At 38.0% G+C, this 16471-nt stretch overlaps 1 protein-coding gene across 2 annotated transcripts; it reads left to right on the forward strand.

Annotated features, from left to right (window-relative positions):
• Positions 1-873: 873 nt before the first annotated feature.
• Positions 874-12785, forward strand: syt12 (synaptotagmin XII). Of its 2 annotated transcripts, none has more exons than XM_077210298.1 (8): positions 874-1174; positions 6846-6896; positions 6995-7188; positions 7865-8245; positions 9029-9244; positions 9376-9496; positions 9600-9733; positions 10890-12785. In XM_077210298.1, the coding sequence occupies exons 2-8, from the start codon at positions 6854-6856 to the stop codon at positions 11061-11063; spliced, it is 1263 nt and encodes a 420-aa protein (XP_077066413.1). In that variant the 5' UTR covers positions 874-1174; positions 6846-6853; the 3' UTR covers positions 11064-12785. The 2 variants fall into 2 exon arrangements, with proteins under 2 accessions (XP_077066413.1, XP_077066414.1); XM_077210299.1 differs by having other exon boundaries at positions 973-1174; positions 7150-7188.
• Positions 12786-16471: the final 3686 nt, after the last annotated feature.

The following is a 16471-nucleotide window of genomic DNA, read 5'->3' on the forward strand; positions in this document are numbered from 1 at the left end:
GTTTTTGTTGTTGTTTTTTAACCCATTGGTCCTGACCAATCAGAGACATCTTCTGAACTGCTGCCTACCACCTTCATTTTTATGTTAGCGCATGTATTTTTTTTCTTGAATATGTACAAGACTTCTGGCGTCAGTCGTTTGAAAAACAGTCTGTCTCACTCGTGGTGCTTGGATGTTACAAACTGGTGCTAGTTATCATAATTATTACCGTAAACTTTTAATGCAAATAGTTTTGCCGTTTTCTGCACCTTGTTGATGCTGTTCTCATGTATGGCCACTAGGGGGCTGACTGTGGTACTACAACGGTTTTAGGACCATAGTATTTTTTAAAGTAGGACTATACTAGAGCCACATTAAAATGCTATAGCACATGAATGTGCTAACAATCGAGTTCTATGATATTACTTATCTCTGTCTGTCTATAGGATCTGTCTCTGTCTGTCTTTCCGTCTGGGCCTATCTGTCTGTCTACGTATATTATATTTATCTATCTGTCTGTCTATATATTTATCTATCTGTCAGTCTATAGGATCTATCAGTTTATCCAAACTACATTTTTGCTAATTTGTTCCAACAAAATAAAATGCCAATATCATTGTGTGCACATATACATATCTGGCGGTATTGTAGGCTACTTGTTAATTCCAATATTAAAATGCCAAAATAATGTTTTTGATTTGTGTTATGACACATTTGCTGTTTTAGTTTGCTTTGCTGTTTCAATATAATAGTATGTTCCATAGTGACAACTTACCCCTCGTATTGGTGCATGTTGGCGTTTGTACAATGAACTGAATATTTTTTGTTGTTGTCAGGACTCTAATCTGCCTTTATCGTCCCGGTGAATTTTTCAGTGTGACAACATGCCCCTTCACCCCTATCCGTGCGTGCGTGCGTGTGTGTGTGTGTGTGTGTGTGTGTGTGTGTGTGTGTGTGTGTGTGTGTGTGTGTTGGTGCTGCTGGCTTGTGCTGAAGTTGCATTGCAGGGGTGGGACTTCTGCATTCAGGTCTTCTTCATGCGCAGAGGAAAACCCAGACACACTTCAGATCTGATCTAAACGCGCGCGCGTCAGATGTGATCGAATCCTGCACGTGCATCTGATGCTGTATTGGGCGTTAATTGATGGATGAAAGTGTGTGTGAGCAGGAGAGGGAGAAACAGACACTGCTGAAGGTAAGAACACTCATAAGCCCTTATAATCTCGTGTTTATGAGCGCTCACATATCACGTACATGTCGCGAGTTATCCTATAATAAAATGAATGTGAATATATTAATATATACATATTATCTCATGCATTCATTTATTATTGTGCCATACGTATTTAAGACACGTGCTGCAGTTATCCTGAATTATTTTCATGTAGCCTATTATTTCTGTCTGTTGGTTTCGGTTCGATGGTGAACTGGAAGTTCGGGCCCGTTCACGTGCTGATGCAGTGCGCGTGTCCGCGACTCGGGTGGTTGTCATGGTGATCTTTATGGACCCTCCTCTGATGAGGGAATTAATTTAACCCCCAAGGGCCAAATAAAACACTCTGCACCCCCCGTACAACCGCTGCGAAATGAAACACCAGTGTGTTTGTTTTGTGCTGAATGTGCTAGTTTTTTGGTGTTTACATGTTTTTTGAGTGTTTCTATGTGTGCACTTTTGTGTCTATTATGTGTTCGCATTTTGTATGTTGTGCGTCATCTTTGTGTGTCTGAGGTGTTTTGTGCCCTGTTGGACGTCCCTAGGACATCTGCTTTGTGTTCTGCATGTTGTATGTAGATTTCCTATGCTTTGTGGTGGTTTATATTTTGAGGAGTTCGAGCTGTAATTCCAAAAAACGTTTCGTGTGTGTGTGTGTGTGTGTGTGTGTGTGTGTGTGTGTGTGTGTGTGGACGTGGTAACCACTACATTATGGGGACAAAATGTCCCTCCAAAAGCTGGCAATACCCGAAATCCTTGTTCTTGTAGGGACACTTTTTGGTTCCCATGTGGAAAACTGCTTATAAATCATACTATGTGGTGTTTTTTGAAAATGTAAAAATAGTTGTTGATTCAGAGTTAGTGTAAGGGGAAAGAATATGCAGTTTGTACAGTATAAAAACCATTATGTCTATGAAGTCCCCACAAAACATTTAAAACACAATGTGTGTGTGTGTGTGTGTGTGTGTGTGTGTGTGTGTGTGTGTGTGTGTGTGTGTGTGTGTGTGTGTGTGTGTGTGTGTGTGTGTGTGTGTGTGGTTCTGCTGTGGGTCTTTCATCCTGCAGGCAGCTTCTCCAAGTCGCGTGTTTCACTGAAAGTGTTATTATGAGTCATTCTGGAGATTAAAAGCTCGGTTGATTTATTAGTGTTTGCTTCCTTCAGTCCTGCAGGAGAGTAGCTGACAGTGCAGACTCAAGACTCGAGCTCTCCATCCGGCCACAGCCTCTATTTCATCCACTCTGAATGCAGCGCTGGAAAACAATCATATCTGAATAATTCGTGCCACAAGATCATTTAAAGCATCTTGGTTAGCTCTAGTGATTTAGTTTCGCTGTCACGCAGACGGTTGTTGGTTTGGGCCTCCTGGTGTTTCAGGCCTGTTTGGTTGAGTGGCTTTCACAAGAAAATCAATTTGCTTTCAAGACTTTTTAGAATCTGTTTAGATGCTTTTTCCAGAATATTTACTTCGAGTTTAGGGGTTTATGAAAGATATATTATCTTTAAAGGGATAATTCACCCACAATTCTGTCATTATTGTCTATGAATTTCTTCAATAATAGCCTACACAAATGGAGACAGAAGTTATGCAGAATTTCCTCTTTTTACATATATATATATATATATATATATATATATATATATATATATATACAAAAATCTGTTAGTTTTTAAAGGGATAGTTCACCCAAAAATAAAAATTCTGTCATTTATTCACCCTCAAGTTGTTCTAAACCCGTATGAATTTGTATAAAATACTATGGAAGTCAATGTGGTGCATGAAGTGTCTGGTTCCTGACATTCTTCAAAATATCTTCTTTTGTGTTCAGCAGAAGAAATAATTTCATACAGGTTTGGAACAACTTGGAGAAATTATGACAGAATTTTTATTTTTGAAATATTCCTCTAAAGCTCTTTCTGACAAGATTTCTGACTTAATTAAATTTTTTTCAAACTTCTTAATTTTTGGCTGAACTTTCCCTTTAAACCTAGATCTTTATGTCTGTAAGAAAGACTTAAACTTCTACGCAACCAATTCAATCTTATTTCACTAATGGCATCTTCATAAAAGGCAAGACACAGCCTACACAACCTAAAAGAAAGAAAGCAAGCTTGGGATTTCTGCTCCATGATTCATTGTTTATCAGGATGAAGGTTTACAGCTCAAGTGAATGTGCCATTTGGGAAATTATTTTGGGATATTGGCTTCAGCGTCCAGACAGTATCACTGTTCCAAAAGTGTGTGTGTGTGTCCATCTGTGCTCCTGTAGTCATTACAGACTGAGCGTGGGCCGTTACACAAACACACACACATGCGCTTACATAGAGTTGCTAACATTTCTGACAGTGCAACTTCAACACATATTCATTAGATATTCCGTTTCACACTAGATATGTAAAACCCACAATGCCCTGAATCCCAGCGCTCATAACCCTGCGGATGAGAGCATACGAGCGCTCGGTTCTCAGATGCTTTAATTGGCCCGTTGTCATATTCTTCTGCAGGAGTCTTCCTCAGCTCCCACTGCTCCCTTCATCTCTCTACCCAGAAGTCTCGGCGTGACTCACACCATATACGCCTCTCACTTTCTCTCTTTTTAGACCTAACTTGACTTTCTTTTCATGTCTGAGGTGTCTTTCCCAGGTTTGAAAGGTTGGATCGTTGATGTTTTAGTATCCTTATAACAATTTACCACAGAAACCTTCATTGCTTCTGCCAAAAATACCATAGTAACTGCAGTTACTGTAATAAAACTGTGGCAACTAAATTAAAATGAGAGAAAGATTCTGAAAGCTTATTATGTCACTTGAAAAACGTACCAAAGTATTACTGTAGTACTGTCATGGAATGGGTAGCTGAAAAAGGTGCGAGACAGCAGGGCGAGGCGCTTGTGCAGTGCCGGCAGGGCGAGCACTTGTGTGGCGCCGGCAGGGCGAGACACTTGTGTGGCGCCGGCAGGGCGAGACGCTTGTGCGGCAGGGCGAGACACTTGTGCCGTGCCGGCAGGGCGATTCAGATGCAGGGTTCACTGGAGGCTTAGGAGGTTTGCCGGCTGCAGGCTTCCCTAGAAGCATTGGTGGTTCGGCAGCAGGCTTCGGCACACCCTCCAGACCCTGTGATTGATCGGAAGCTCTCTTCCTCCTCCGCCTTCGGGGGCGAGTAGGCGCTATAGGCTTCTCAACCACCACTGGGACTGCATTTATATAGCGCTTTAACAGACCCAATGGCCACCAAAGCGCTTTACATATTGCCTCACATTCACCCATTCACGCACTCATTCATACACCGACGGCGTCGATGGCAAGGCGCCATCCAGCTCGTCGGGAGCAGCTGTGGTTAGGTGTCTTGCTCATGGACACCTCGACACCTGGTCAGGTGGAACCGGGGATCGAACCACCAACCTTTCGGTTTGTAGACAACCTACATGAACCACTGAGCCACTGCCACTGCCGCGGAAAGTGGACCACTCTAGGACAACCAGTTCTGGAACCACTGAAGTCGGATCCTTTGTGACCACCGGGCTTGGGACCACCGAAGTCGGGTCCTCTTGGACCGCCGGGCTTGGGACCACCGAAATTGGGTCCTCTTGGACCGCCGGGCTTGGGACCACCGAAGTCGGGTCCTCTTGGACCACCGGGCTTGGGACCACCGGGCTTAGTGAAGCGCCAGGAGTTTTCCTCCTCCTGCGTTGGCGAGACGGTCTGAAAGTAACAGCCTCTGGGGGTGCTGCAGCTCCTTCAGCCTCCACAGCATAAGAGGCTGATGGGTCCCACCCCTTCTTCCTCCTCCCTCTGCCCGAAGGGGTCAACGGAGGACTGGGGACTTGGCAGCTTGTGAGGTCAGTGGGTGATGGGCCAAGAGGCGGAAGACCACCCTCCCAGTCTGCATCGGACCCGCGATCGTAAACGTACCCCACAAACTGCCAGAAAGATAATATCCACAGCATTCCCATCTCCCAGGCAGGCACAGGCTTATTAAGGCTAGTGTTGAATTTATCCTTGAGCACTTTGTCGCTGATGTTGAGCCCCTCCGCGAAATACAGGAACTAGTAGGCAAGCTCCTTCACACTGCTCCCTCCTTGCCGAAGCGAAACGAAACGATCCTGTCCAGTTTCTCCACCATCGAATAAGCGGAGGGGCAGGGAGATGGAAAAAGGAAGATCCCCATTGTTTGTTGAGTCCTCAGTAGGCTGGTTCGTTCTGTCACGGAATGGGTAGCTGAAAAAGGTGCGAGGACTGCAAACACAGGGAGATTAAATAGGGGAACAAAAATAAGAGGGTAACGAGGCAGGCAGGTGGGAAAATTAAACAATAACGAGATAAGATGGGCGTTGTTTGACAATTGGCAGCCATTTGCTCACAATAGACCAGACTAAACACAAACACATATCAAACCAGGGGCCTGTACCATGATGGTAGTTGAACAAACTCAGGTTTACAGAATTAGTTTAGAGTTGACAAAACCAAACCAATCCAACCAGGCTTTGTTAGTACCATGATGCTGATCATCAACTTTCTCTGTCAACTCAGGCTTTGATCCTGAGTTTAGGAGTTTAAGTGTGACATCAGTAGCGAACAGCCAATCACATGTTGAGAGAGTGAAACTGAGATTAATTTCTCACGAGAGAAGCAGCGCAATTCACTTATTAAATAAAAGTTTTAAAATAGTAAGAATTTAAACAAATTTACACAGCAAGAAGAAAACAGCTGTCTTTGAAAGAGGACAACTAAAAGAAAAAGTCTCGCTACTGACTATATCAGTGCAAGTAAAAGTTGTGAAGTTATTTTATACAGCTGATAAAGCTATAGAGAGAATTGAACATTTAAGCTCACATGTAGTCCATTTTATAGCTTCATCAGACCATCAGACATGTCACTTTGCTCACAGCTGATTGGTCCAAGTTCAGTTTGCAACCTCATACCTAGAACATAACCTGCCCCGGACCAGGTTAGCTGTGGAGTGTAAGTTACTATGGCGATGAACACTGCTAAAAGCCAAACCACTTTCATGGTCCCTAAAACCCAGGGTTGACGCAAACTAAACTGAAACATAGCTGGCTAGCAATTATGTGGCATTTTGCTGTTATTTAGACATGGGCCATGTGTATACATTGTTTTTCTTGACATTATTGCTTACATGCATCATGATAATTTGGTAATTGGTTACATGCACCATGTTTTTGGGGGCATTTACCACAGTAATACCATGATTTCTTGGATAGATATGATAAAGCTTTTTTGTTTTTTTACATGTATCATGGTACTACCATGATTTTTATTGGATATGTGCTATGTTAGTACTGGTATGGTATTTTTGGATATTTACCATAATAATGTTATTTAGACAAGGGCCATGGTAAATCCATTTTTCTGGCCTTTTTCCCCCATGTACCATGATACCATGTTCCTTCCTACTACGATATTTTTGGGTATGGTATTCATTCAATGGTGTATTGTGTATTATGAATATGGCTATAGATCAAAAATATTATAGGACCATTGTCTTACCATCGGAATCCATCATTTTACCATAGTACAACCACAGCATATTATTTGTAAGGGTTATTATGGTTTGTAATAACAATAACTCTGTTAACCATGGTTACCATGGTAAATTTGTGAATGCCGTATTTATGAATCTCTTGTATGTTTCAGGTGGCACTATGTCTGTGCAGGGTCAGGATATTTCTGAATATCATATAAGCGGTAAGCAGTCATCATTCATTCGCCGCTAGATTTCATAGTGATTTCATATGTGTCCCTGTAAGTGAGTTTCTGATTGTGCGTGTGTGTGTGTGTGTCAGTGGTGCTGAACCCACCTGGCTGGGAATTGTTTTTGTATGTGTTTGGGTTCCTGGTTCTGTTTGCTGTGGTTATAGTGAATCTGTGGAAATTATATAAATCCGGCTCCTTCCCGACTCCCTCTCCGTTCCCAAACTTTCACTACCGCTACCTGCAGGAGAAATATGGCTCCTCCCACACTGAGGTCAGACAGAAGGTGAGCAGGGGTCTTCAAACTGGGGTCTGCAGAAAAACTGAGAAAAGGAAATTACCAATTTTATTTTAATAGTAAGAAATAAAAAAATATGTATTTTATATTAAAGTTTAATATAAAATCAATATAGAAATGTGTATACTAATTAATTAACTAATTGTATTAAAAAGGTAAATATATATTATATTATTATTATTATATTATGTAGAAAAAAATGAACAGTAAAAAATATTTATATTATGATAAAAACCTGGATAGAGTTTTGTAAATAAAATAAATAAATGTATAAATAACATTTAAAAATAATAATTATATATATATATACCAATTAATAATCTTATTTAAATATTAAAAAATAAATATGTTTTATATCAATATTAAACATTATATATAATAATTTATGATTAGTTTATATTGTATTATATTAATATATTATTATTAGCACATCATTGTGGGGGGAAATTACACATTTATTTAACGGTTATGAAAAAAATCATATTATAATAAAAATGTTGATACAGTTTTGTGAAAAAAATATTTGAAACGTTTTGTTTATATATATATATATATATATATATATATATATAATTCATATAAGTATTATAATTTATAAAATATTACACATTTAAATGTACAAACTACTTTCTTAATAATATGATGCTTACTGTTTTTCGTGCAGCGTGTTGCAGCTTCTAACCAGCGGAGGGTGTCCTCTGCGAGCCGAAAGCCAAGTCTACAGCTGTTGGACACTCCAGATGGTCTTCGGGATCTCGGGACGCTGGAGCTGATGAGCCGAGAGCTGGATCCGAGCGGAAGCACCCTGAATCGCTCCATGTCCTCTGAATCACTGTGCTCCATCTCTTCCATCGCTCAAACCTTCGGGCACGACTTCACGGTGGGGCAGCTGGAGGTCACGCTGGAGCTGGACACTCGCGCTTCTCTTCTGCTCGTTTCTCTGCACCAGGGGAAAGACCTGCTGGAGAAGGAGGAGGAGAACTTCCCTGGATGCTGCATCACCGTCACGCTGGTCCCTCAGCAGATCAGCCTGGGGGCCACACGGGTATCATAAACATAAGACACCTGCGTATCATTGATTGTTCTCGCCCCTTTGATATTAAACAGTTTTATAGATGAATCCTATTCAGTGTTCAGCAACAATATCAGTGTAATTTTAGTATTATTCATATACTATTATGATATTTAGCTTTTATTTTTATATTTTCATTTGTAATTTTAGTTTTAAGTTTTAAAATGTTTAAGTTTAGTTAAAATTTTTAGTAATTTTGTGTGCTTTTGTCTTTTTAGTTTTTTAATTTTAATTTTAATTTTTTTTCTATTTGGTTTTTTTATTCAGTTTTTTTAGTACTTTAACTTCAACTTATTTTAGTTTAACTTATTCAACTTAAGTTTCATTCAAATTTATTGTACATTTATTATCATATACATTTAGTTTTTATATATATATATATATATATATATATATATATATATGGTAAGCATTGTTTAAGATTTAAGTTAATTTTTTTTATTTCAGGTTTATATTTTAATGAACAAAAAAAATCTAAAAAGAATTTTTTGTTTTATTTAACAATAACAACACCTGTTTCGTATGCCAAGAGGTCAGCCAGCCAGAACAGATCTCATTTAAATATAGAAGTAAAGTTTAAAAAAACCTCCAGTTTAATTCTCAGGTTCATTACAAGGGTGTAAAATCATCCGGTCACAAGGGTGTAACCATTCATTACGGTCACAAGGGTGTAAAATCATCATGTAAAAATGAAATCATCATAACAACTCTAACATTGATTAATATCATCAATGACGCTGTCGTTCTCTTCTGCAGGTCCAGAGAAACGCCTTCACCGTGGTGTTCGACGAGCGCTTTTCTGCTCCGTTGGATTCAGTAAATCTGGATGAGAACAGTCTGCGATTCTCCACCTTCGGTGTGGATTCAGACGAACGGCACATCAGTGCTGGAGTGGCAGAACTTAAACTGTCGGATCTTGACCTTCCGTTCCGGCCGTTTAACGCCTGGCTTTACCTGCAGGACATCAACAAGGTACGTCACACCTGGATGCTTCTTTCTGCCTCTGAACCTGAAAAGATTTACGAGTCAATAAATGTCCTCCTATATGAATAATTTTATTTAGAGTATTCAGTTCAAAGAGCTGATTGAGTTTTTCTCCTCAGGCTGTGGATGCTGTCGGCGAGATCCTGTTGTCTCTCAGTTATTTGCCGACTGCTGAGCGTCTCACCGTGGTCATCGCCAAAGCCAAGAACCTGCTCTGGACTAATGGAAAGACCACAGCAGGTGTGAAGCTGAGCGAGATGCTCCTCAATCAATGCTTGATATTGTGTTAGATGGTAATGTGTGAAAGACGTGTACTGAATGTTGTCTGTTTCCGTGTGAACAGATCCGTTTGTGAAGGTGTACCTGCTTCAGGACGGCAGGAAGATCAGTAAAAAAAAGACGTCCGTAAAAAGGGATGATACCAACCCCATCTTCAATGAGGCTATGATCTTCTCAGTGCCAGCCATCGTCCTGCAGGTGACAACACATACCTATCTATCTATATATCTGTCTGTCTATCTATCTATCTATCTATATATCTGTCTGTCTATCTATCTGTCTGTCTGTCTATCTATTTATCTATCTATCTATCTATCCATCTATATATCTATCTATCTGTCTGTCTGTCTATCTATTTATCTATCTATCTATCTATCCATCTATATATCTATCTATCTGTCTGTCTGTCTATCTATTTATCTATCTATCTATCTATCTATCCATCTATATATATATCTGTCTGTCTGTCTATCTATCTATCTATCTATCTATCTATCTATATATCCATCTATCTATATATCTGTCTGTCTGTCTATCTATCTATCTATCTATCTATCTATCTATCTATCTATCTATCTATCTATCTATCTATCTATCCATCTATCTATATATCTGTCTGTCTATCTATCTATCTATCTATCTATCTATCTATCTATCTATCTATCTATCTATCTATATATATATATATCTGTCTGTCTGTCTATCTATCTATATATCCATCTATCTATATATCTGTCTGTCTGTCTATCTATCTATCTATCTATCTATCTATATATCCATCTATCTATATATCTGTCTGTCTGTCTATCTATCTATCTATCTATCTATCTATCTATATATATATATCTGTCTGTCTGTCTATCTATCTATATATCTATCTATCTATCTATATATCTGTCTGTCTATCTATCTATCTATCTGTCTGTCTGTCTGTCTGTCTGTCTATCTGTCTGTCTATCTGTCTATCTATCTGTCTATCTATCTGTCTATCTATCTATATATCTATATATCTATCTGTCTGTCTGTCTGTCTGTCTATCTATCTGTCTATCTATCTATATATCTATCTGTCTGTCTGTCTGTCTGTCTGTCTGTCTATCTATCTATATATCTATCTATCTATCTATATATCTATCTATCTATCCATCTATCTATATATCTGTATATCTATCTATCTATCCATCTATCTATATATCTATCTATTTATCTATCTATTTATCTATCTATCTATCTATCTATCTATCTATCTATCTATCTATCTATCTATCTACTATATGTCTGTCTATCAATTGAACTATTATCTGCCTGTCTGTCTATCTGTCTATAGGTTATATTGTTCTATCCTTCTTTTTCAGGATCTCTCTCTGAGAGTGACTGTCGCTGAGAGCACAGAGGACGGCCGTGGTGAAAACGTGGGTCATGTGATCATCGGGCCAGAGGCCAGCGGAATGGGAATAACTCACTGGAACCAGATGCTGGCGACTTTGCGGAAACCAGTTTCAATGTGGCACCCGCTCCGGAGGACCTAAGTCCTGACCCCTGACCCCTGACCCCTGACTCCTGTCTGCATGGTGCCTACTGTCTAACTGTCCTAACAGTAAAGACGTTTAAATATAAAGAGAAAATTGTTGCGTCACAGTTGTCCCGAGGGTGGATGGATCTTTAAAGAGAGAAAGAGAGCTAAATCGGCGGCTCAGGATGTCTCATCTGTAAGGGTCTTTGAAATCCAGGTTTTCTAATCCAGGTTAACTTTATTTCTACATATAATAGCAGGGTGGCTGGTCTTGTGCTAAAGCCTTTGGGGAGAAATTGCAGTAGCCACATTCTGTTGTAATAAAAAGTGCAGCATAAAAATAACTAAGAAGTTTGGCCATAGGTATTTATTATTATTAATTTTAGAGGTTTGAATGGTCTTGTTTTTTCTGCTTAAACATTGTAAAATAACAAATTTAAGACATAACCTTGGGACTGTCTGTCCCTTTTCTCAGGCAAGTGCAATGACACTTATTAGCCTAATATTGGCGCTACTGAGCCAAATCATATATAATAGACACAGCATTGAAGTGCTGTTTTTTCCTTTTTTAATAATTTTATTTATTTATTTATTTTGACTGATACATTCTACCACTGGGGTGGTAGATACATTCTACCACTGATACACTGCACTACCACGTGCAAGTACTTTATAAAATCAGTGTTGGGGAAGTTGTTAAAAAAAAGTATTTTAATAATTATTACCTCTTATGTTTCGTATTGCATTGTGATTCAAGTTATTCTGGACAGTAATAACATTATGCATTAATTAATTCAGTTAACTTCTAAAATCCAAACCTTAACATAATTTCATGTGGCCAAGTGTTTACGTTCTTCGTCAGATTGCTTGTGCTGTTCTGTGCGGTTGAGGTATGTTTTTGTCAGGGCATAAGTTTGAATTTATAACACTAATACGTATTTCCCATTTCGCAAAAAAAGCCACTCTTTTCTGCCATCCTCACACTTGGTTAGCATGTCAAAGTGAAAGAAAGTGCTTTTTGATCAATAGTATATTAGTTGTTGGACCTTAAATATAGTTGTTGAATTAGCCTTAGTACATTAAAATAATATATGTAGCGTAAGTAACTACGAAACAGTAACTGTTACGGGATTACTGAAAAATAAATAGTAATCCCTTACGTTATTTCATCACAGGAACATGTACTTTGTAGTTTTGTACTTTGTAATGCATCACCCCAACACTGCATAAAGTACATACAGTACATTCATATCAAACTGGAATATGTATAAACTAATATCCTTTCACGTTCTCATGACTTTTCTTCGGCACGAAAGAAAATCTAAAGGTGTTTTAACTGCCGCAATAATCAAAACTTTTGATGACAGAATGTAAAAACTTCATACCAAAATCTGTAAATCACTTCCTGCATCGTAAATGCCTCAAATGTTTTGTAGAATTAATAACAGATTTGAGCTTCTTGCAGTGGTGAAGTCATTTGATTTGATGAAGTGCTGCAAATGCTGATTCATTTTTACTACTAACAATATTTGAAGCTTGTCACCATTAAACTTCATTCTGTGCCAAAATTCACCCTAATAGAAGCAATATTCTCATTTGCAGTGTACATCTGATGTTGGTGAACTTTAAAAGATTTAAAGAATGATAAAACAACTTTACAATGCATGCACATGTAATGTTGAACATACTGCAATCAACTGAATTGTTTAAATAAAAATGCTTTATGTGGTTTGTTTCATATGGAGTCAGTTGTTTTGTATGAGATGTGAGAGAAGTAGGCTAGGTATTTGTATTATGTCCAAAAAATATGAGTTACAAGTAAATATTTTTTAACTTTTTTCTTTTTCTTTTTGGCTATTTTGTATATTAATAATTTTTTTCATTCAGACTAGAGGAAAGAAACATCCTAAATACACATTTAAGTGTTAAATACACTATCTATTTGCATCTGTAGATTTCAATTGCAATCATATAGATCGGTGATTGCAATAAGTATCTTTATAAAAGAAGAATTTTGATCCTGTCCAATGTTCAGATTTCTGTTCTGGAAATGTATGCCATGAGTGCATATTAAATGCATGTGCTTATTTCAGAAAAATGTTAATAGCATACAAATAATTAAACTGATTATAATTGGGGAAAGTATGGTGATCTATTAGTTAAAAGTTTTACATTCACCTGCAGTGTCTTTCATTAAATGTCACTGTATTCCTGCACCTTATTATTTTGAAGGTGCCATATTTTCGAGCATTAGAAAAAATCTGCTGATGAAACATCGATGACATATTCTGCTATTATGATTGGTCCATCATGGTGAGCGCTGAGAAAAGTAACGTATTCCCGTGACCACTTCGTTTGCGTTGCTTCACCTTCGGTCTATGGAATATTTTTTTAATCTGAATATTAACACCGAAAATATTTAATAAACGTTGAACTAAAATACACACTGGAGAGTTAATTAATATGTGTTAGAAAAGTAAAATGTAGACCCATCTTGCTTGGACAAAAGGCAACTTTCGGACAACATAGCTCCGCCCATTTAAGTGCTACGTACGTTTCAATGGGTGGAGACAAATAAGATCAGATAATGTGGGGATGGGGCTCAAGATGGCGCCGTGAGCGGTTGTGGTTTTGCAAGCTGAGAAGCAATATCGGGTATTTCCCCACAAATGAAGATACGGTTTTCGTAAAGTTGCTAACTAATATTTATAGGTTTTTACGGGTTGATTAATTGATTAAATTTTGATTTTGGAGCGGTGCGAACAGTAATTACCAGAGCATCAGGAAAAATGGCTGAGGATGCTAATCTTGGTGCAGAGATGGAGGTTGAGACAGTAAAAGAGAAGAGAAACTTCAGCGATACCCACTCGTATGCCTGTAAAGTAAAAAACGGAGGAAGTTGTGATTCGTGTCCTAACACACCAAGCAAAAATCAACCTTCCAAAAGGCAAAAAAATGTGGTGACCTCCTCTGCCAAAGAAAGTGAACTCTCTTTAAGTGAAGTACAGGAGAATATCATCCGAATTCTCTCTGAGAAGATTAACGAGAGATCCGACCAGATTGAAAGAATGGTGAAGGAGAATTCTTCCAACATTGAAGCGTTGGGCAAATCTCTTACCTCAGTTCATGATGATGTAATGGAGTTGCAAAATGAAAATAAAATCCTAAAAAATGCAAATGCTCTCCTAGGAAAAAAAGTCAAAGAAATGAACACGAAAATTCATGACCAGGAACGTTACAGCCGCAGATGGTGTCTGCGTTTATATGGATTGTCCGAGCAATCCGGTGAAAACGTGAAAACGAGAGTCATGGAAATATGCAAACAAGTGTCCGCCGACACAGCAGACAGGCGTATGGTAGCGGATGCTTTGGATGTGGCACATCGTCTTGGCAGACTTAAAACCTCGGATGATGGCAGAAAAGTTCTACCAAGACCGGTGATCATGAGATTCATTTCTCGCACAGCCAGAGATTTGATCTGGAAAAATTCAAAAAGCAACGAGTATCTGACCACCAAAGGGCTGCGGTTTAAGGAGGACTTGACTGCTTTTGACATTGAAGCACGGAATCGTCTTTGGCCGGCTGTGGAGAGGGCGAGGAAGGAGGGCAAAAGCGCATACTTCAGTGGAGCGAGGGCGTTCGTTGATGGTAAAGAGATTTATCCCGAAGAGGACAACGGATCTTCATAGACTTGTGGTCGTTTAGTAGGATTCTGCAGTGGGAGGTGTCCTGAAAAGGTCAAGGTTAATCATCTCTATTAGAGACAAGAAGTGGTTGCTTCTAAGTTCTTAATCGGATGGTTAAATAACGGATGCACTTTAAGGTTTATTTAAATGTTTGCAACTGTTATCATTTTTGAAGATCGTTTGTGGGAATCCCATTATGTTAAAATTTAAAGTTTAGGCTATTTACCTACTCTTGTGGTTTATTTTTTCAGTAATTGGTTACTTTTGACAAGTTATGTCTCTTTCTTTATTTTCTATCAATGCCAGAGGTATTCGTGATATTCTAAAGAGAAAAGCTTTATTTTTGTATTGCAAAGGGACATGTGTAGATTTATGTTTAATTCAGGAAACGCATGCATGTTCTTCAGATGCAAAGTTCTGGAAAAATCAGTGGGGAAAAGAGATTTGGTTGTCATTTGGCAGTAATCGATCAGCGGGGGTCGCTATTTTACAGGATAAATTTACAGGGCGGATACTAAATTATGAACAAGATGATTGTGGTAGATGGATATTACTTGTGATAGATAAGGATAACGAAATATTTGTATTAGTTAATTGTTATGCCACCAATAACAACATGAACAATGAAACACTCTTTTTGCATATTGAATCTAGAATTCAGCATTTTATTTTATCATATCCATTAGCTAAAGTTATTTGGGGAGGAGATTTCAATACTGTGTTTGATGCAACCATTGATAGATGGCCTCCTAAAAGTAGGCCTGGCCCTTCGAGTGAACTAGTTAATGTATGTTTAAGATTGGGCCTCACAGATGTGTGGAGAGATAAGAATCCAGACAGGGAGGAATATACGTGGAGTAATAAGAACTCATCTCTTCATTCTCGTATTGACTATTGGTTAGTGTCCAATGATTTAGCTAATAATGTGGCCTCTGTACTAATAGAACCTTGCATAATGACAGATCATAAAGGAATATTCATAAGAATAAATATGGTGAAAGATAAATCGGTCAAAAAAATTAATAGTTACTGGAAATTAAATAATAAATTGCTTGAAAGTGAATGCCTAAAGAAAAAAATCAAACACATTATTGAAAAATATAGAACAATTGCAGCTATGGAAAAGACGTATGGAAAGTACTGGGAATTAATGAAGTTTGATATCAGAACGGCATCCTTTAACCAAGGAAAATTGGAAGCAAAAAATAAAAAAAGGAAAGAAAATTCAATTATTGAGGAAATATTAAATTTGAATAAAAAGAAGAAAGAAGCATTGACTGATTTAGAATTAAATAAATTAAATGTATTACATACTGAACTAGATCATATCTATGAGGATAAAGCAAAGGGAGCATTTATTCGATCTAGACTTAAATGGTTAGAAAAAGGGGAAAAAAATACAAAATATTTTTTTGGCCTTGAAAAAAGAAACAGTGATTTTGCCTCAGTCTCAAAACTAATGATTAACAACAAAATAGTAGATAATTCTTTAGATATTTCAGAATATGTTTCTCAGTTTTTTAGTAATTTGTATTCTTCCACAATGGCTACTTCCAATATTGATGTTTTTTTAAATAACTTTAAGAGTGATACCAAAAAAATAGATCAGAACTTCCAAAATGTGTGTGATAAAGAAATAGTTATTGAGGAGTTGAGAGAGTGCATTAACTTGCTAAAAAATAACAAATCTCCAGGCAATGACGGGCTAACAGGAGAGTTTTATAAGACATTTTCTAAA

Source organism: Siphateles boraxobius, unplaced genomic scaffold, assembly GCF_051911475.1.
Source record: "Siphateles boraxobius isolate OS27281-9 unplaced genomic scaffold, OSU_SipBor_1 65, whole genome shotgun sequence".
NCBI lineage: Eukaryota > Metazoa > Chordata > Actinopteri > Cypriniformes > Leuciscidae > Siphateles > Siphateles boraxobius.

Bases quoted from the DNA above. Each gene is read 5' to 3' on its own strand.
- syt12 (XM_077210298.1), top strand. From the start codon at position 6,854: ATGTCTGTGCAGGGTCAGGATATTTCTGAATATCATATAAGCG. The intron at 8,246-9,028 runs GTATCATAAACA...TCTCTTCTGCAG, and splicing joins TCAGCCTGGGGGCCACACGG to GTCCAGAGAAACGCCTTCAC. The intron at 9,245-9,375 runs GTACGTCACACC...TTTTCTCCTCAG, and splicing joins ACCTGCAGGACATCAACAAG to GCTGTGGATGCTGTCGGCGA.